The sequence below is a fragment of the Desmodus rotundus genome, chromosome 3 (assembly GCF_022682495.2).
Source record: "Desmodus rotundus isolate HL8 chromosome 3, HLdesRot8A.1, whole genome shotgun sequence".
Lineage (NCBI taxonomy): Eukaryota > Metazoa > Chordata > Mammalia > Chiroptera > Phyllostomidae > Desmodus > Desmodus rotundus.
The window spans coordinates 142,635,693-142,658,154 of record NC_071389.1 but is presented as its reverse complement, the minus strand read 5'-3'; the positions used below and the strand labels follow the sequence as shown (position 1 = coordinate 142,658,154).

Genomic DNA, 22,462 nt, shown 5'->3' with positions numbered 1-22,462 from the left:
CTTTATAGTTTTTTATGTCTTTAGAAACTATTTTTAGAGAAACACTAGTTTTTAGCACCACTTTATGCATGTCAGTGTATTGAAGTTTCTTTTTTGTGACAGATAAAAACTTTAAAGACTTCTCTTAGAGAGGGGTTGATGGAACATTCAAATAAAATCTTTGTTTATACTACATGGGGTTAGCCAGGTACTAAATGAATCAAAAATGTTTCTCATAAATATTAAGTTGACTTGTGATTAACATTTTATACTCAATTTTTAACATTTCACACATTGTTGCTGTTCAACCAATTTTAGAACTTCATGAAAAAGTTGAGCAGTAGGCTGGGTAATAGGGTAGCACAGTGGGAGCTTCTTCCCAAGGCTGGCATGTGCCTACGGTACCTGCAATCATAGAAAGAAATGAAATAGGGAGCTTTAAAAAGAAGAGGTTTCACACTGGTCGCATCAGTATGCACACGCTCGCTGGCATAGAGCAGTTGGGTGTGGGAATCTCAACCATGAGACTCGGCCAACATCCTCGGCCCTCCAACCTCTCCCACATGTGACCCAGGAGATCTCTGATGTGTGTGCCTGTCAGCTCACTGAAGCACTCACTTCAGCCAAGAAAGTGAACTTCATGAGTGATGTATCAGTCATGAAAGCATTACTAAGGAAGCCAGGACTGTCCTCCCCACAGTGTGAGCTGAGGCCCTGCCTCTTGTTTCCCAGGCAACATACAGGGGGGAGTTGGAATGAAAGAGTCAAAACTGTGGTGACCACTAGAGCCAAGTCAAGAGAGAAAAGCAGGGTTCATCCCCATGGCCTCAATAAAAGCGTAAGACAGGCCAGGGGAACGGACGAGAGTGATTGAACGTTTAGCCACTCCCTGGGATGGCTTAAAACATTGGTTCTCAGCCCTGGGTGCGTATAGAATTACCTAGAGAGTCTTTCTCTTCCAATGTCTATGCACAGACCCCACCTCAGAAAAACTGAACAGAATTTCTGTATATGAGACCTGGGTATCAGCATTCTTTAATAGTTGTTCTGCTGATTCTAATGCATGGCAAGCTGGCAATCACTAGTCTAAAACACAGGTCACAAATCTAATTGCCTGCGGGTAACATATTAGGAGAAAAGTTAAGATAAAGAATAGAGAGAGGAGCCAGTGGCAAATTAAACTGTGCAGCATCACCCAAGAGCGTAGCTGCTTTTGAGCTTCAACCAACTATCGTCACATAGAAGTATGATGCCATTCTTGCTAGTACTTCTGATTTTTAAATATGGGTAAGTCATTTTTAAAAATTGGATAATGTGGTACATGCTACAACATGGGTGAACCTTGAAAACATTATCCTAAGTGAAAGAAGCCAGACACAAAAGGCTGTATATTGCATGAGTCCATTGATATGAAATGTCCAGAATAGGCAACTCCATAGAAACAGAAGGCAGATTTGTGGTTGGCAGGGGCTGGTGGAGGGGAGAACTGCTTCATGGGTACCAGGTTTCTTTGGGGGGGTGAAAATGGTCTGCAGTTTGATAGCGAGTTGTGCCTGCACAACATTGCAAAATGTATTAAACGCCACTGAATTGCCACTTTAAAATGTTTAAAATGGTGAATTTCATGATATATGAATTTTACCTCAAAAAAAAGTGAGAAAAAATTGGGTTGTTTGGGTCAACTCAGAGCAGGTGAACCAAAGCCCTTTTATAGGAGCCAGAGTGGAACCTATATTGTAAAACCACACGGAGAAAAAACAGAATTCACAAACTGGGCTACTTTATTTTAAAGACAATCTAAGGCCATAATGTGTATCTCCACATCCTTTTATGTCTCTGTGCAAACTGGTAGCGAAGCTATGCCTACTGTACCCTTTTCATCTTAAGTCAGATACAACCTGGTTTTTTTTCTTGATAGGAGCTGATGCAGGGCTGTAGAGCTAAGTGCACTTGGCTTTGCCAGCCTATAAATAGAAGTAGGAACCCCTGAGGTGCAGAACAAGCTGGCTAATGAAACCAAGGCTTGCTGCTACTGCTCTTTCTTACTGCCTCCTGACTGAGAGTAAGAGGGGGAAATGAAACAAACAAACACACACCTAATAACTACATTCATTCGTTGTTTTCCCTTTATCAATTTCTTCCCCAATGACTCAGTTGAATTCACAATCCATAATTTTTCATCCCTTTCAGTGGGGTTTGTTACTCTTAATTCTCACAGCATGTTAAAATCATTACCACTTCTGTGAGATGCTGGCTGCAACAAAGACAATGAGTGAGAAACAGTTCTTCAAAAAGAGTTTGATGTTTCACTAGTCTTTTCTGGCCTGGGAATATATTTCAGATGGCAATGGTTCTTAGAGCTCCCCCAAATCCTATCCTTACTACAGATCAAAGTGAGATATTATTAAAAGCAAAAATAAAAAAGAATTTCTTACTGTCACTTAATCTTCTAAATATTTGGCCATGTTGCAGTTTTGCATGAAGATTAGAAATGAATGGATTTTACTATAGGTTAGGTTCAGACTTCTTCCCTGAATTCTTCTCTGTAGTGTCTCCTAATGTCCTCCAGCTAACATCTTGCTATACTGCAGGCAGCTCTTGAGGATGTAAAGCTGCTGGTACAGCAGAACTGCTTGGCTGGGACTTAACAGCTGAAATGAAGCTGAAAGCCCCTTCACCACTCGCTTCACAGTCCAGCCACAAAAGTCACCTAGACAAGGAAAATACAGTTACATGCAGGCTGCGTGCCACCCATGAGAGCACCTATTTCAGCTGGAGCGTCAACCAGAAATCTAGGCTGAAGCCCTCACCACCCTTATGCCAGTGCCTTTGCACTATTTCTCATTGAAGTGGTGCTCAGAGCATGAGATTATAGACCCGTTGGGTGTACCAACTGCCCCGCTACAAGCAGAATCAGAACAAGTACTGACTCAAGGAATTTGGGCTCCAAAGGGGAAAGAGAACATTGGAAGCAGAAGTGGGGACAGAAGGGAAGCTCGGAAAGCTCTGTGGCCTCCTGCACTAGTAAGGAACATGGTTTTTCTTCTATTTTACTGTGAAAAACACATGGCTATGGCTTTCCAGGACGGTCCCTACAAGGCAGTGGTTCTCAAAATTCAGTGTGCATAAAAATCACCTACACAACTCACTAAACATGCAGAATCCCTCTCCTCCAGATATGTGCCGTAAACAATTTGATGGATTTGCTCCCTGGACCACACATTGAGAAACACTAAGTGAGAACGCAAAGAAAACGAGGCTTGAAACAAGCAAGTGATGTTGATGTCACTGTTAGCTGGGGTTTTTAATCTAAAGCACTTATGTTATCATTTCTCAGGGAGAAATTAAAGTGGAAAAAGTAGCAATAATGTGAAGTTATTGGGTTCCTGCTTTTTACATGCACAGAAAGCTGTCATTCACAACAGAACCAAATATTAAAAACAAACAAACAAACAGTGGATTCCATAAGTCTTTTGTGGGGAGGGTACATTTTCAAACGACTATCCATAAATGTAGGCTACTACAAAAAACAGAAAGGAATGTTAGTGCCCTTTCAAGATCTAACACCAAGTCACTCTACACATCCATTAAGTCAGTAGCAATTAATGCATCACCTTTTCTACTGATGTAGCCACTGACCCTTTCTAAGTAGGCCAGGTGGATTGAAGTGGGTTTTCCAGATCCGTTTACACATACTGACTAAATATTGTGTCAGGCAAACACAGATTGAGGTTAGAGAGCCTTGGAGCCATGGGACAAAGCAATGACCTTCTGGGGACCAAATTTTTAACTTTTAGCATTTTGCTCTAACCAAGTAAGATAATCAGCCAGAACTGACCGACAAGCAAGTGTATTCAATGATTCCAAGTTTCTTTGCTTGCACATTTCTCTCAGATGGTCAATTTTGCCCATACTCTTTAGAACTGAGTTAATGCAGAAGCTTTCCACAGTGTTGGGGCGGGGCGCGTTTCATCCTGACGTGCTTTTTGGTCACAGACTGGCCTCATGCTCAGCCCAGTCCCTGTGGTGAAGCAACCCTCGGGGTTGATAGGGAAACTTTCCTATTGTTTGGAGTCCTTAGGACCCCAGATTTCACACTTCGACTCAGATGCTAGGGTCTGCAACCACTGCACAGAAAAAAAGTGTCTTGCATCTTGCACGTATGAGCTTCTGTTGCTGTGAATTACTATAACTTTGACACTCCTCAGTGTGGGCATGAGACTGGTTAGGGACTGTGTGCTACTACTAAAGGAGCCAAGTTCATGGGCTCAATTCCTGAATAAGGCAGTTGGCTATGCTGCTGACAAGTGGACCCTCCTCTGGCTGCAGCCAGGTTTTTGTCGCAGGGATCCGGCATGAGAATCTAGATCCCATAGGACAGGCTCAACATCACTCTAGAAAGACAGTGGACAGCAGGAACCCTGTAATGGTCAATGGAGGAAGATTTGTATATAGAAAGAAAACATATTACCTCATGTCAAATCCTCCATTAGCAATGAAAATTTAGTTTAAATTATTACCTTTTGAAGAGATTTCTAATTAAATGTCTGTTGATTGTATGGATACATGAGTGAATAAAGGGAATCTAAGTTTGGGGAGATGCAGAAAGATTAATGGATAAAGCCTGTATTAGAATTAATTCAGCATCTATTTTATCACACATTCATTATGTGCCTAGCACAACAGACAAAGCTCCTATCCTCATGGCACTCGGAGTCTGTTGGGGGAGAAAGGTATCAGCCATGATAGACTATGGTAACAAATGTCACAAAATATCAATGCTTTGCTTAGAACAGCAAAGGCTTATTACTTACTCATACTTAATGTCCCTAGTGGGTTGGTCCATAGGAAGAAAGAAGTAGTAACACAAACAAATGTGAAGTTCAGTAGTGACAGTCCTATGGAGGAAGGGAAGAAGGTGCCATGCTAAGTCTATGTGTGCCACAATGGGGTAATCTGCCTCAGAGGTCAGGGAATCATCCACCCGGTTCACCCCAGGAAGGGGTGCTGAGGCCTGAAGGATGAGTGGGAGTTAACTAGGTGGGAAAGGGAGGGAAAAGCATTTCAGACAGACAGGTGGTAAAGGTCCTCCGATAGAGTTGAGGGTGTTGGGGGTGGGCAGTGAGTGAAAGACCCACATAACTGGGAGAGTGAGGGATTAGGTGAGGCTGGAGGACCATAATGTGCATGGCCTTATAGGACATATTAAGGAATTTAGTCTTTATTCATTATGTCTTCATTTATTGTGAGCAATTTAAAGCAAGAGATGACATAATCACATTTTTAATTATGTTTTATTGTTTATGCTATTACAGTTGTCCCAATATGTCCCCATTTGCTCCCCTCCACCCAGAACCCCTACTCCCTCCAGGCAATCTGTACATCATTATTCATGTCCATGGGTAATGCATATAGGCTCTTTGTCTACTCTGTTCCCTATACTGTACTTTACATCCCCATGAGTATTCCATAACTACCTATTTGTACTTTTTAATCCCCTCACCTCTTCACCCATCCACCACAACCCCCTCCCATCATTTTTTAGATTTAATTATTGATATATATGTATTTATTGCCATTTTATTGTTCATCGTTTTGATCTTATTCTTTTTCTTAAATAATTTCCTTTAACATTTCATATAATAATGGTTTGGTGATGATAAACTCCGTTAGTTTTTCCTTGTCTGGGAAGCTCTTTATCTGCCCTTCAATTCTAAATGATAGCTTTTCTGGGTAGAGCAATCTTAGCTATAGATCCCTGCTTTTCATAACTTTAAATATTTCTTGCAGATTGCTTCTAGCCTGCAAAGTTTCTTTTGAGAAATCAGCTGAAGTCTTATCGGAACTCCCCTGTAGATAACTAACTGCTTTTCTCTTGCTGCTTTTAAGATTCTCTCTTTATCTTTAATCTTTGGCATTTTAATTATTATGTGTCTTGGAGTGGGCCTCTTTGCATCCATCTTGTTTGGGACTCTCAGTACTTCCTGGACTTGCATATCTATTTCCTTCACAAAATTAGGAAAGTTTTCTTTCATTATTTTTTCAAATAGATTTACAATTTCTTGCTCTTTCTCTTCTCCTTCTGGCACCCCTATGATGCAAATGTTAGAATGCTTGAAGTTGTCTCATAGGCTGCTTATACTATTCTCATTTTGTTTTTATTCTTTTTTCTTCTTTTTGTTCTGATTGCTTGTTTTTTGCTTCCTTATGTTCCAAATCATTGATATCATTCTTGGCTTCATCCACTCTACTGCTGTTTCCCTGTAAATTGTTCTTATTTCAATTACTGTATCCTTTGTTTCTGACAGGATATTTTTTATGCTGCTGAGGTCCTCTCTAAGTCCTTGAGCATCTTTGTAACAAGTGTTTTGAACTCTGCATTTGATAGATTGCTTATTGCCATTTTGTTTAGCTCTTTTTCTGGAGTTTTGATCTGATCTTTCACTTGGAACATGTTTCTTTGTATCCTCATTTTGGCAATCTTCCTATGTTTGTTTATATGTATTACATAGAGCTGCTATGATAGTGTGGTATCTTGGTAGTGTGGCCTAATGTAGTAGGTGTCCTGTAGGGTCCAATGGCACAACCTTCCATATCTCCTAAGCTCAGTACATGATTTGTGCCCTTTGTGTGGGCTGAGTGCATCCTCCTCTTGCAGTTCAGCCATGATTGCTATTGGCAGACCAACAGGAGGCATTTACCCAGGCCAGTCAGCTGCAAGGACCAGCTCTGGCCACTGACCACCATTTCTGCCCTCTGTGGAGAATCAACTGTGTGGGGGCAGGGTGGTGGCGCTCTAATGTGGTCTGTAGCTGTCCACTGGCAGCACAGGCTCTGGGGTTTCCTGGGTGGCACAGGCCAAGGTCAGTCCTCACCTGTGTTGTGCCCAGGGCTACCCTGCCTGAGCTATAAAGCAATCTAAGATGGCTGCTTCTTGTGCTGGGCTTGGAAATTCCCAAATGAAGTCAAGCTGTGAAGTCTAGGGTGGCTGCTGCTAGTACCTGGCCTTGGGGCAATTAGCAAGAGGTTCAGGGACTGGGGGCTCACTGAGTCTGGCTACTGCTTGTTTGAGAGGATTTAGGAAATTCTGAAGCATGAGTCAAGGGCAGCCATTCATTTGGAAAAGCAGCTTGGGTGGGCCCATAAGTTGGGTGGGGCAGAGTCTCTGCAGGGCAGAGCAGTGTTAGCCAGGTTGACAGTCTCGGATGCTGTACCAGCCTGCCAGCTCTGTGGGAAGAAGGTTCAGAAAAGTGACAATGGCCTCTGCTTTCCTTAGTGCCAAACACTTCAGTTTCTCCCTGTGTGCCACTGGTACCTTTCAAGGTGCTACCTTGTTGCTGGAGCTCAGAGGGAGTGAATCTGAGTAAGTCCGTCTGGTCAAGATGGCAACATAGTCAAACATGGCTCACCTCTTCCCACAACCACATCAAAATTACAACTAAAATATAGAACAACCATCACTCAGAAATATTAGAAATCAAGTTGAATGGAAGTCTGACAACTATGGGATTAAAGAAACCACATCCATCCAGACTGGTAGGATGGGCACAGACTCAGAATGGGCTGGTCTCTCACTGATGTGGGTAAAAATTCAGGAGGGATATCTCAGGAGTGAAGAGTGTCAGCCCCACATCAGGCCCACCAGTCCGGGGTTCCAGTGCTGGGAAGCTAAGTCCCCACAACTTCTGGCTGCAAAAAACCAGAGGTAATTGAATCAGTGGAAGAAACTCCTGGAGCCCAAAGCTATTTCTCTTTAAAAACAAAAACAAAAAAAAACCACATACACACACACAGACTCATCTACTCATATTCATTCTGAGCTCTAGTGCCTGGGTGACAGCTTAAAGGGCACCAGTGACATAATGGAAGAGGCTGAAGTATCTGGCATCAGGGCAAGCAGAAGCCATTGTCCCTTTTCTGAGCCCTCCCCCCACAGAGCCATGGAGTTGGCAGGCTGCTGCCATATTTGAGACTCCATTATCTGGACTAACACTATTTGACCTTCCTTGGAGATCCCCAGGCACTCCGTCCTACCCAACTTACAGGCCCACCCAAGCTGCTTTTCCATATGAATGGCTGGTCTTTGCTCCTGCTTTACAACTCCCTAAATCCTACTGAACAAGCAACAGCTGGCCTAAGTGAGCCCCAGGTCTGGCACTAGTAGCAGCCATCTCAGATTGCTTTGTAGCTCAGAAAGGGCAGCCCCAGGGGAGAACACAGATGGGGGCAGACCTTGGCCTGCACGACCCAGGGAATCCCAGGGCCAGTCCACCAAGTGACAGTATAGACCATTCAAAGCACCACCACTCTGCCCCTGCACAGCTGATCCTCCACAGAGGGTAGAGGTTGGTGGTAAGTGGTCACAGCCAATCCTTGCAGCTGACTGACCTGAGTAAATGCCTCCCATTGATCTGCCAACAGCAACCAAGGCTCAACTACAAGAGGGTGTACTCAACCCACATGGAGGGTGTACCTTGAATACCCAGCTTGGCTGATAAGGAAGACTATGCCACTGGACTCTGCAGAACATACCACGTTAGACCACACTACCAAGACAACGGAGTCAAAGCAGCTCTACCTAATACATAGAAACAAAGACAGGGAAACTGCCAAAATGAGGAGATAAAGAAACATAGCTCAAATGAAAGAGCAGATCAAAACTCCAGAAAAAGAGCTAAACAAAAGAAGATAGGCAATCTCTCAGGTGCAGAGTTCAAAACACTGGATATAAGGATGCTCAAGGAACTTAGACAGGACCTCAGCAGCATAAAAAAGATCCAGTCAGAAACAAAGGATTCACTAATTTAAATAAAGAACAATTTACAGGGAAACAGCTGTAGAGTGGATGAAGCCAAGAATGATATCAGTGATTTGAACACAAGGAAGCAAAAACAAGCAATCAGAACAAGAAGAAAAAAGAATCCAAAAAAAAATGAGGATAGTATAAGCAGCCTCTGGGACAAATTCAAGAGGTCCAACATCTGCATCATAGGGGTGCCAGAAGGAGAACAGGAAGAGCAAGAAATTGTAAATCTATTTGAAAAAACAATGAAAGAAAAACTTTCCTAATTTTGTGACGGAAATAGATATGCAAGTCCAGGAAGCACAGAGTCCCGGTCAAGTTGGACCCAAAGAGGACGCACCAAGACACATCATAATTGCAATGCCAAAGGTTAAAGATGAAGAGAGAATCTTAAAAGCAGCAAGAGAAAAGCAGAGAGTTAATGTCAAAGGAGTTCCCATAAGACTGTCAGCTGATTTCTCAAAAGAAACTTTGCAGGCCAGAAGTGATAAATACTTCTTTCAAGAAGTACATAAAACCAAGATTACTCTATCAAGCAAAGTTATCATTTAGAATTGAAGGGCAGATAAAGTGCTTCCGAGACAAGGTAAAGCTAAAGGAATTCATCATCATCAAGCCATTATTACATGAAATGTTAAAGGAAATTATTTAAGAAAAAGAATAAGATCAAAACTATGAACATTAAAATGACATCAAATTCACAATTATCAACAACTGAATCTAAAAAGTAAAAACAAAAGTAATGGGGGAAAAGGGATTAAGAAGCATAATTGGTAGAAACAAAATAGACAGGAATATTAAGAATAGTATAGGAAATGGAGAAGCCAAAGAACTTACACACATGACCCATGCGTGTGAACTAAGGAGGCAGGTATTGCTGAATGGAAGGGAGGTATCGGGTGGAGGAGGCAAAGGGGAAAAAATTGGGACAACTGCAACAGCATAATAAATAAAATATATTTAAAATAAAAAAGAAAAGAAAAGAAACTAGATGAATATTTAAGAGCAAAAGTCTCATCATTTGAGTTAACCAATTTTGGAGACCTTCTCTAATATAAGCATTTTAAAGGTATATTATTAATCATATAATATATAATGATATACTACACATATATAATAACCACACAATATAACACGTATAATAAAAATATATATTGTACCTGCTGAAAAGCAATAAGGATCTTATACAAAAGTGCTGTAGCTGTAGCTATAGCTATATTGCAGGATAAGCTTCCGTCACTAGAATTTTAAATAATAATCAATGCAATATCATTGGCAGAGCCAAAAATGGTAATTTCCCCTGGTTCCTTTTAGGTACTTATAAAAGAATTTTTGACTAACTGAAAGTATAAATTAGTGTGGTTAATTTTCCTGTTTTCTTTGGTTTAGTCATTCTCAAAAAAAAAAGTGGTTCTCATAAAAAAGACTACACATTTAATAATAGCTGAGAAAGTGGGTCAGGGAAAAAAGATACAATAGCCCACAGAATACTAACACAAAAAAATGCACACTGATTTGCAAAGTCATTCAGATCAACCACCCTACTTTCTTTCAAAATAGTAAAAATGTCCTCGCCGGAATTAAGAAAGGAGATTCTCTGAAATTTGGGCTTATGTGCAACTTGCCCTATAACTCCTATGGTCTGGGTAAATATAGAGACAGTTTTTTGCTCTCAAGAACTCCAAACAATTGTTGAGGCTGTCTTCTAGCCCCTAGGCCACTTGGTGGATGAGAGCTGCGTCTGCGGGCGTGCTATAGGCCAACACATTTTCCATGACAGTATTCTTTGCCAGGAAGAGTGATAGTTTAAAATCTCCCACTCTATTAGAACTCGGAACAAAATTTATATGATCTGCTCATGGTTGCAGTAATAGCCCAGGTGCAAAAGATCAGCAAGTCCAAAAACGGGAAACACAGCCCTGTCTATTCTGCCCACTAAATATTTTCATAGGGAAATACCATAGCCAAATCAAATCAACTAACCCCAGTCTCAGTATTTCCTCCCCTTTGAATCTCCTCTTCTTTTTGTAATTTTTATCTGACACCCAGACCAGAATCTAAAATCACCTAATCTTCATACTTTATTTCCACATCAATCTATCAATTCAATTTTCCAAAATTTTCTGGAATCTCTTCTCTGTATATTTGCCATCCCTTTTCTTTTCTTCATTTTCTTATTCAACAAATATGTGTCAGACTCTGTACCAGGTGTTGGGGATACAATGGAGAGCAAAAGAGACATGGTCCCTACCCTGTGAAATACACAATCTAGTGGGGAACATACATCAACCTAATAATCAAATAAATAAATGCATAGTGGCAAAATGAGGTATGGGCTATAAAAGAAAAGTATAGGAAGTTAGGAGAGTTCTAGAAAGAAAGGCTAGTACTGTTTGGGAGTCAAACAAGACTTCCTTCTGGCCCATATTATCGCTCACCTGGACTACTGCACTAACTTCTTTTTTTGTTGCTGTTGACATTATTGCAGATGGCCCCATTGTACCCCCTTTGCCCACCTCTACCCAGTCCCCGCAAGACAAGAAAATGCACAGTATTTTTGGCATATTATGCTTTATTATTTCAAGAAAGGTAAAAAAACAACTGAAATGCAATAAAAGATTTGTGCAGTGTATGGAGAAAGTGCTGTGACTGGTCGAACATGTCTAAAGTGGTTTGCAAAGTTTCATGCTGGAGATTTCTTGCTGGACAATGCTCCACAGTCAGGTAGAGCAGTTCAAGTTGATAACAATCAAATCAAGACACTAATTGAGAACAATCAATGTTCTACCATGCAGGAGATAGCCAACATACTCAAAGTATCCAAATCAATAAAGTTATTGGTTAAAATTAAAAATGTGTCTTTTATTTTATGGAAAAACTATATGGACTTTTTGGCCAACCCAATACATATCTATTTTGTATAGAGACAAACAGATTTATCAAATATATATAGAATGCTCATTATTTTCCTTAGTATACATATCTTACATAAGTATACTAAGGAAATAATTCATATAAAATTGATCTATTAAGTTTTGAGGTTAATGACAAAAGTTATTCTTTGATTTAATTATATATCTATATTCTACAATGTCACAGTCCACATTCAAAGACAAGAAGCCAAGGACCCTATGTTATTGTGTTTAATCTATGCCAAAATTCTCATCTCACCTCAGCATCCAAAGACATCTCAACTAAAGAATCAGGCACCAACTGGATATGAAACATAGGACAATATTTTGGAATCTGAGTCTTGCTAATTAATATTTCCAAGAGATTAAATAGTGTTCACTTGAAAAGTAAGTAAAAGGCAATGAGTAAAGTCTGCAAACATAAACAATGAAGCCAAGTTGAAACATTGAATATGATTATAATTAAAAATACAAAGCATTGAAGACTATTCTTTTTTAATATATTTTATTGATTATGCTATTACAATTGTCTCAATTTTTCCCCTTTGTCCCCCTCTACCCGGTACCCCCATTCCCTCCAGCAATGCCCTTCCTTAGTTCATGCCCCTGGGTAATGCATATCAGTTATTTGGCTAATCAATTTCCTATACTGTTATTAACATCCCCCTGTCTATTTTGTACCTACCAATTTATACTTTTTAATCCTTATACCTTTCCCTCCATTCTCCCCTTCCCCCTCCCAGCTGATAATCCTCCAAATGATCTCCGTATCTATGATTCTGTTCCTGTTCTGCTTGTTTGCTTAGTTTGCTTTTTAGATTCAGTTTTTGATAGTTGTGCATTTGTTGCCATTTTAATGTTCATAGTTTTGATCTTCTTTTTCTTATATAGTTCCCTTTAACATTTTATATAATAATGGCTTTGTGATAATGAACTCCTTTAGTTTTACCTTGTCTGGGAAGCACTTTATCTGCCCTTCAATCCTAAATGATAGCTTTTCTGGATAGAGTACTATTAAGTTATAGGTCCTTGCTTTTCATCACTTTGAATACTTTTTGCCAGCCCCTTCTAACCTGCAAGGTTTCTTTTGAGAAATCAGCTGAGAGTCTTATGGGAACTCCTTTGAAGTTAACTGTCTGCTTTTCTCTTGCTGCTTTTAAGATTCTCTCTTTAGCTTTAACCTTTGGGATTTTAATTATGATGTGTCTTGGCGTGGTCCTCTTTGGGTCCAATTTGTTTGGGACTTTCTGTGCTTCCTGGACTTGTATGTCTTTTTCCTTCATGAAATTAGGGAAGTTTTCTTCCATTATTTTTTCAAATAAGTTTCCAGTTTCTTGCTCTTCCTCTTCTCCTTCTGGCACCCCTATGATTCAGACGTTGGTACATTTGGAAATGTCCCAGAAGCTCCTTATTCTATCCTCATTTTTTAAAATTCTTTTTACTTCTTGCTGTTCTGATTGAATGCTTTTTTCTTCCTTATGTTCAAAATTGTTAATTTGATTCTCAGCTTCATTCCCTTCACTGTTGGTTCCCTGGAGAATTTTCTTTATTTCACCTAATGCAACCTTTACTTCTGCCTGGGTCTTTTTTAACCTGTTTCAGTACCCAATGAGTTCCTTGGGGATCCTGATAACCATTGTTTTGAACTTTGCATGATAGGTTGCTTATCTCCATTTTGTTTAGTTATTTTTCTGGACTTTTGGTCTGTTCTTTCATTTAGACCATATTTCTTTGTCTCCTCAATTTGTCAGCCTCCCTGTGTTTGCTTCTCTGTATTGAAGTAGAGCTGCTTTGACTCCCTGTCTTATCAGTGTGGCCTACTGTAGAAAGGGCACCTGTAAATTGTTTGGGATGGAGCCTTAGGTAATGACCAGGGCAGGGCAACCCATTTCACTGCTTTGTGGCTCTGTGTTGGGGAGGGCTCAGGGAGGAGACAGTGCTGCTGCCTGGCCTCTGGAGATTACCAAGGAGGAAGCTGTCTCCTGGCACTTACCCTATTGCCAGTCATTTCACTTTCTTCCCTTCTCCCCATATGCCACTGGTGCCCTTCCAGCTGTTGACCTGGTGCTAAATCCCAGAGGGGGGGGGGTCTATGTGAGTCCTAAAACCATTGTGGTCCCATTAAGAGGAGTCTCTTGAGAATCCCATAGTTTCTTCCACTGCCCCAACCCCCACTGGTTTTTACAGCCAGAAGTTATGGGGACTTATCTTCCTGGATCTGGAACCCTGGGCTGCATGGTCTGGTCTGGGTCTGGGATCACTTGCTCCCAAGGTATCCCTCCCAATCTTTATCCAGCACTTGTCAGTGTGGGACTGCCTGTTCCTCTGACTCTCTGAGTCATTCCACATCTCCATGTTCTCCGCATTTCCGCCTCTCCTACCCATCTGGATGAATATGACTTCTTTAAATCCTTGGTTGTCTGTCTTCCATTCAGCTCAATTTTCTGACGCATCTGGGTGATATTTGTTTTATAGTCTAGTCATAATTTTTATTGTAGTTGTACGCAGAGGTGAAGCACATTTACCTATGCCTCCATCTTAACCAGAAGTCCATACTTGAAGACCATTCTTGACTAAACTTTTGGATCCTTGGATATGCAGACAAATGTCCAAAGTTGAGCCATTTAAGTAAAAATATAATTTCTTGATCTTTTGTCTCAGAGCAAGTTCAGTTCTAAAAGTTCACATAACTTGGAAATCTTAGAAAATCTGGATTTAAGGGAAATTTGGATGATTCCAATTATAGCACTGTTTTCCAAAGGGCTTTTTATTGATTAAATTTCAGGTGACTTTATAGTCAAAATATATTGTATTCAAAAAAGGAATGAGCCCTGGCCAGGTGGTTGGAGCATACTCTTGTGCATCAAAAGGTTGCAGGTTCCATCCCTAGTCAGGGCACATACCTAGGTTGCTGGTTCAACCCCAGGCCAATGTGCATACTGGAGGCAGCCAATGGATATTTCTCTCACACATCAATGTTTCTGTCTCTCTCTCTCCCCCTTCCTTCTTTTCCTTCCTCTCTCTCTAAAATCAATAAAACATATCCTCAGGTGAGGATTTTTTTAATGTTTAAAAATAAAAGGGGTGAGAAATACATGATTTAACCAAGTTTGCTGGATATCTTTACTACATGACTTCTCAGAGGCTTTCATATGCTAACATGCATGCACCGTATATCTCCAGGACAAAGAAACAGTATAAAGCATTTCTTTTTTTTTTTTAATCCTCCTTTGAGGACATGCTCATTGATTTTAGAAAGAGGGGAATGGAGGGGGAGAGAGAGGGAGAGAAACATCCATGTTAAAGAGAAACATTGATAGCTTGCCCCTCCTACATGCCCTGACTGGGACAGAACCCACAACCCAGGCATGTGCCCCAACCAGGAATCAAACTCATGACCCTTTGGTTCACAGGCTGACACTCCAACCAACTAAGCCACACCAGACAGAGCTGAAGCATTTCTTAAAATGCTTATTTGACCACAAGTGTGTTGACTCTACGACCCTTTTTTTAGACAAAGCATTTCAGAGGTTTACTGTTCCAGTGAAGGCCACTAGCTGTTAATAAAACTGATATTAAACTTCAGCTCTTTTGCTTTCAAATGCAGTGTGCGTTCACTAATGTACAGTCATAGATCCCTTAAATGGACCTACATGTTTGAATAACATACCATATGATTTGAAAATAAAAAGAAAACAATCATCATTCAAACTGAGCATTCTGAGGAGCTGCGTTAGTAACACCATCTTCATATGTGCAGAACAACCAATGGATGCTTGAAAGGAGCTGAAAGCCACCACTAGAAGCACAGCTGCCTAACTGAAGACAAGATCAGAGGAGCTTTGAGAGGGAGGAGCAGAAAAAGAGTTGCAGATAGGAGTGTATGAAAATCCTCTTAACCATAATCATTCCTTTCAAAATGGAGTAAAGGAGACTACAAACAGTCCTTGTTTAGTAATATTTAAGACTTCCTCATCTTTTTACAATCATTTATATCATTGCCATGATTAAAGTTCATGATTAACAAAAATCCTAATTAAGTGCAATTCTCCTTTCTCCAACTCAAAAAACAAATCTAGTTTTCTCACATCTGCAAAAAGAAGAATCATGTAGGCATATTTCTCAAAAAAAAAAAAAAAAGCAGGATATGTCCTACAGGATATTCGCTATGTTTTATTCAGCTATATAAAAATAGCCAATTTTACTCTTAGAAGACCCCTCCAAAATTAACAAAACACTACACTTAGTAGCTTTTCCTGATATTAAGTTTGAACTGACATTCCATTCACTGTTATATTTAATTTTAGCCCTTTATTTTCAGCAACAGCTTCTTTTCAAAGTATCATACGTCTAAGGCTAAGGGAAGGAATGCTCAAAAACTGGTTCACTTGCTGTGATAATACATGAATTCAATCATAACAATAGTGAAACATGAAAGGATTATGGTACATTTCAAGAAGAATACAAGGAAGTGGGTTGAACTAATAAAATCTGCACTTATGAAGAAATAGAGGAAAATACTGAAATGATTAAATGCTTTTTTATTTGCTCAACTGGAATTCAATTTGTAATCTACCCCTTCTGCCAACTCAATTTAAGATCCACAAGGCCAATAATTGGTAAAAGAAAGTTTAATCTAAATGGTAGTTTCAGCCTGAAAATAAAGACTTACAGGATTGACATCACAGCCTTAAAAAATGGTACCAACAGTTTGATTCTTTCATTGCTTAAATTGTTATTATTCTTATGTAAGGAATTTGAATGTATTATATTTTAAAATAGACTTTGAAAGGCAAACTCGTAGCCTCAGGAGTCAGTATATGTCATTGTGACAGGCAGAATTCTATTGGGTTTCCAAGATTTCTGCCCATATATATACCCTAACCCAAACCCTTCCCCTTAAATTTGGGTAGGACTTGTAACTATGTTAGAGTATCACTCATATGATTATGTTATGACGGGTAAAGGGGTTTTGCATATTTCATTAAGGTTCCTAATTAGTTGATGTGGCTTGATTAAAGGAAGATTATCCTGAATGGGCCTGATCTAATCAAGTGAGCCCTTTAAAAGAGAGCTTAGGCCTTCCCTGAGCTCAGAGATATTCTCCTGCCAAGAAGCAAGCCAGCATGAGTTTATAGCTGTAAGGAAATTTATTCTGCCAACAATCACCCAAATGAGTTGGAAGAGGACCCCAAGCCTCAGATGAGATTGTAACCCCAACCGACACCTTGATTTCAGCCTTGTGAGACTCTGAGCTGAGGGTCTAACTAAACAATGACCAGATTCCCTGATACATAGAAACCATGGTATAAAAAATTTACATTGTTTTAAGCCACTGAGTTTGTGGTAATTTGTTACAGGGCAATAGAAGACTAATATGCTTATATTAGGTGTTTACTGTGCTCGTAATGCTATGGATAACATGACCCTCTGCATATGAAAATTGGCTGAAAAGTTAGTATTGCAACCACACTCTATTACAGCAATATACTATATGTATTGAAGGACATGAAAAGAATTAGTCATATCAGGAAAGAAACTTGATATAGCAGGGCTGATATGGTCAAACCAAGTTAAGACAGAACAATTAAAATACAACACTGTATAGTAGAGGTTAGTAAGTGACTTTCTTTTTTCAACTTGGATACAGAAAGATAGGGACCAAAAGAGACACAAAAAAGAGTAACATAATTTAGCGGTAATTTCACAGTGGAAGAGGATAGAAATATTAGAAATAATCTTGAATTTCTATCTTAGACATATGCAGAGAAAATAATAAGGGTGAATTTTCCTATATTAAAGCAGGGGTCAACAAATTGGCCTGCGGGCCTAATAGCCCAGAGCTTGTTTTTGTAAGTGAAGCTTTATTGGAACACAGCTGTGCTGATTCATTTATGTATTGTCTATTGCTGCTTTTGTGCTACAGTGACAAAAATGAGTAATTGCAACAGAGACTATAGGGCCTGAAAAGCCAAAAATGCTTACTATAAAAGGACAAGCAGATAATATGCAAAACATGCTAGCACATACCTTCTGTGACAAAGAATGTTACTATCCCCCTATTATACGTCCATGCATTCTTCCTTTTATTTACAGATATCCCCATCACCATCCAGAGTTTATTTAGGCACACAACTGTGCAACTACAGACACATTTTCCAGCCTCTCTTGCAACTAGCTATGGCCACATGCCTGAAGTTCTCACCATTAGAACATAAGCAAAACTCTAACATGCCTTGCTTATAAAAGAAATTTGCTTTCCCTCCACACCTCTCACTGCTTCCCACAGGATGTAAGGAAATCAAGTAGGTAAGCCAGTTTTAACCATAAGGTCAAAGACAGCCTGATAGAAAATGGCAGAACCACAAAAGGGAAGGAACCTAGGTCTCTGGCTGATCCTGTGGAGGAAAGGTTGACTATCTACTCTTGATTGTTATGGGATCATTTAAATTTCTATCTTCTTTGGGCCACATATTTTAGAGTGTCTTTATTATAGCAGCTTATGCTATACGTTAATAAACCCTCCTGCATCATTCGCTCCAAAGTCACATTATTGTATATTAAATGAAGCTACCATAATTTCTGCCTGTGCAGTGTAATTTTTCGGTTGTGTGGATGTGTTGCCACCCTTCAAGGCCAGGCAGGTCCATGGTATTCGTGCAGATGGAAAAGTATTCGTGGGGCCATTGGGATGTGTGGCATGCCTTTATTCATGGGGGGGCACACCTCGCACACTACAAGCTGCGTGTCTGTCTACATGTCTCAGGTCGTGGCCCCTGCTCCCCAGCATGGCACCCATCATGGCACCTGTCCCCTTGTGTGTCTCTCATCATCATCGCCCCCAGCAGGGAGTCCCTGCCTGTTTAAGTACTAGAGTGGAACAAAGCCGGAAAACTGCCAGAACATTACATAACATAACATAGTTCTGCGCGTGCGAGCTCACTTCACGTTATGGGAACAATTTATCAGACCCAGTCTCAAGGCTATGGGAACACTGCTCCCCTTACCTACCCAGACACCTGGGTGAGGAAGCCAGACTGCCTCCACTTACCCTGCAATGGATATACGGTACTCTGGAAAATTCTAGTAGAGAACCCCTCTGGCTTTCAATGTGCCATGGGTCATTGGTCTTTTTCAAGTTCATCGGACAATAACAAAAGGTAAAATTATGCTAAGAAAATCTTTGTGCCCTTAATAATCAGAGAGACAGAGAGAACTCAGTATGTGCCAGTTAATCTGTTCATCACAGAAGGAGGCGGAGAGACAAAAGAATTTAATATACTTATAAGGAGATTGAACAGAGAATTTAGAAAGCTATGAGATTTTGGAAGACACTCAACAGAGTCGTTAATAGGTTGCAACTACAAGGTCCCAATATTTTCTATTTTCTAATACAACATACTTAGCTGCCCATGTGTTCAGATGTGATAACTCAGTTTTGGTTTCTCTGAACATCAGTCCCAGAGTCTGTATGATTTCAATACACACCCTAAAAAACAAAGAAAAAAAAGCAGGAAAATGCATGATTTCAGTACAAGTTCAGAATTCCGCAAAGTCAGTAATTCTTTATAGAATTGCACTCAGATATCTATGTAGAGAAAAGTACAGGAAGGAAATTCTGTACATCAAATTGCCAGCATTGGCTGAGTGCCTGCCCTGTGAGTGTTACATAGTAACACTCAGAAGTATTTGTTGAATGGATATCAGGATTAAAAGTCATATTTATATTGTTTTTTGTACTCATATTTTTCCCAAAGTTTTTACAATAATCACACACTACTTTTTAAAAGTAATTTTAACTTTTTCAAGTAGGTAATATTTGGTTCAAAATTCCAAACGCAATAAAGAAAATACAATAAAAATTGTCTTTCCTCCAGACACCCAATTTTTCCCCTTTAGGACAGCCAGTGTGACTAGTTTCTTGTGTGGTCTTTCTTTCAAAATTGGGACAAAATGAATACTATTTTTAAAAATCTATGTGAAGAAAACCTGAAGCACCATTAATCATTAAAGCAGTATATATTTTGTCTAGTGCCTTCTATTTATCTTTAACGCCACAGGGGAAAAAATATCTATGATTATCCAGTTAGTACTTAACACCAGCTCATCAGCTCTTTGGCTTTTATTTTGAAGTGCGTTCTCATCCCTAGACTCTGGCAAGTCCTCATGAAGTTTGTTCACTAGGAAATAGAAAAGGTCACTGGTCTGCGAAAGCAAGCAGGAAAGAAGATGAAGTTAGGGTCTGTTGGTAAAACTCTCTGTGCTTACATAGTAAAAATAAGAAGAAATAATTTCTTCTTTGACAAGGAAGTGATTTAAATATCTCTCATTAATACTAGCATAACCCAAATGGAAAACATACTTTTACTTACAATCAGGGGGCCACTGTCCTGGTGAACAACAGGGCAAGAGCTAAAGTCGAGAGAGTGAAGCTGGGAGATGCCTCCTGGGCACTGCTAAGTCATTAATACTGAATGAAGGTTATCCAAAAGTAGGTGTATCATCTCAGGCAAGTCATTCAGTTACCTTGGAGTAATATATTAGATGGGGACTCCTATAATTCCTGCCTTTCCGAAGTAGTTTGGACTTTGTGAATATATAATGAAATCAAGACCAGATAAGCTCTCAATTAAAAATGTTTACTATTACAAAAATAAATGTGCGGCACTAGTGTAGCCTCTGAAGATGGTGCAGAATGAGAGTAACACTTCTGTTAGTACCGTGGAGATGCGCATTGCCCTTTCTGCCAACATAACACGGACTTAAGAGTGGGGAACCAAGTTTCTTGTTTTTCTATCCAGTCTCATGAGATAAATCAAGCATGAAAATGAGCACAGGTCCATGAAATCAGACAAGCTGGTACTAATGAGAAAGAGAATGTAATTGCTTCTCTTTTCTATTCCTCTATTGTTCATTTTTCCCCTAGAACTTTTTTTAAGTAGTGACAGCTTAGATTCTTTGTTTAGACAGGGACATGTGTGCGCTCCTTTAGGTGATAGGGCATGAGACGAGGCTGAGGATTGCAGGTGAAGAGAGGGAGAAGCGGGGGAGGAGCAAGATGTACACCAGGCCCATCAGAAGTGCTTGGGCTTCCCCAGAAACCTAATAAATTAGCATAATGTGGTGGTTTTACACACTGGCCCTGGAGCCAGATTCCTGAGTTCAAGTCCCAGCTCTGCTACTGATTAGCTGTATGACCTTTGGCAAATTACTTATGTACTCTGTGACTCAGCTTCTTCATCTCTGCCATGGGCTTAATAATATACCTTCATGGAATTGATATTAGGATTAAATAACACAGTATTTATAAAACCTGAATAGTGCTTAGCACATTACAAGTCTTAATAAATATCAGTTGTTATCTCCCACTTGCTCACTGGTTCAGGAATATTCTCTCATAAAAGGTCTCCCACCTACCTGCAACAACATGAAAGAACCTCAAAAATATTATGCCAAAAGATGCCAGACACAAAAGAGGACTGAGTGTACAAGTCCGTGTGAGTGGAGTCCTAGGACAGGCCAGACTCGCATGGTGATAGCACAGTGGTTGCCTGAGGCCTGGGTTGGGAGTACCTGACTGCTAAAGCGCACAAGGTCACCTTTTAGGTGATAGAGGTGTAAATCCTGAGTGGGATGGTCAGCTGGGACAGTTGGTCATCCTACATGTGAAACACTTAGGATCTGAGAAATGGCCAGGACTGTCCTGTATGGTTGGGGAGGCTGTGCCCCGCACAAGTGCTCAGTAAGGTTGTGGCAACTATGTACGAGACCACTGGCCAGAATTGGCCGCATTAGCACCAGCACCAGCACTACCTGGGCTTCTCGATACCTTTCACCTGAAACTGCAAATGAAACTAGGGAAGTCTTAACAGGATAAGCCTGTAACTCAGTGAGTGAGAATGAAGTTTTGACTCTCCAGGGGTCACCTTTTTAAAAATAACAGTCCTATACTACAAAGTAATTTTTTTAAGTATGAAAAATTTTTATTGTAGGGGGGCCTACATGTAAAAACTTTTTCAAATCCACTTTCTCATCCCACTGTCTATACTCATACACGTTGCATGCCAGAAGCTTCCCCTCTTATTTAACTCTTTTCTTAAAAAAAACAAAAACAAGATTTATTTATTTTTTAGAGAGGGGGAGGGAGGGAGAAAGAGAGGGAGAAAAACATCAAATGTACGGTTGCCTCTTGCACACCCCCTACTGGGGACCCGGCCCGCAACTCAGGCATGTGCCCTGACTGGGAATCAAAGCTTCAACCCTTTGGTTCACAGGCTAGCGCTCATTCCACTGAGCCACACCAGCCAGGGTACCTCTCTTCGTTGACTCCGTGAACCCAAACCATGTGAGCTGCTATCTTTGCCTCCACTCTCCTCTCTTCTCATCTACCCCCCCGCCCCTACCTCAACACACACACACACACATTGATTACATCACAACATTTTATGTGTTAAGACACAATTGCATTAAATTTAATCAACATTGTAAAATACAGTATCAAAATACAAAGATGACATTTATTTATACAGCATTTTACTTTATCCTTGAATATGCTGCATTCGATAACAGAAGAAACAAGTTTTAAAAGGTTAAAAATAAAACACATACTTTCCAGAAAATCCTTTCCAAAGTCAAGTTTTTCTGGCCTGCTACTTTAAGTTCCGTAATTAAATAAAGTATCTTCCTCAAAGTATTGTCTTTAAGAAAAAGTTAAGATTTAAGTTGACTGAAATGCTTAATTTTCTCCTCAGATCTACAGAAACACAAG

General features: G+C 40.0%; 1 protein-coding gene across 1 annotated transcript in view; it reads right to left on the bottom strand.

Moving 5' to 3' along the window:
* Window positions 1-258: 258 nt before the first annotated feature.
* Window positions 259-22,462, bottom strand: part of C3H12orf56 (chromosome 3 C12orf56 homolog) — an 81,301-nt gene continuing 59,097 nt past the window's right edge. Inside the window, 8 exon segments of the mRNA XM_071220790.1 lie at window positions 259-375; window positions 2,504-2,545; window positions 2,547-2,689; window positions 7,295-7,352; window positions 11,954-12,073; window positions 19,093-19,183; window positions 19,793-19,899; window positions 22,303-22,447. Of these exon segments, the coding sequence (XP_071076891.1) occupies window positions 259-375; window positions 2,504-2,545; window positions 2,547-2,689; window positions 7,295-7,352; window positions 11,954-12,073; window positions 19,093-19,183; window positions 19,793-19,899; window positions 22,303-22,447 (823 nt within the window).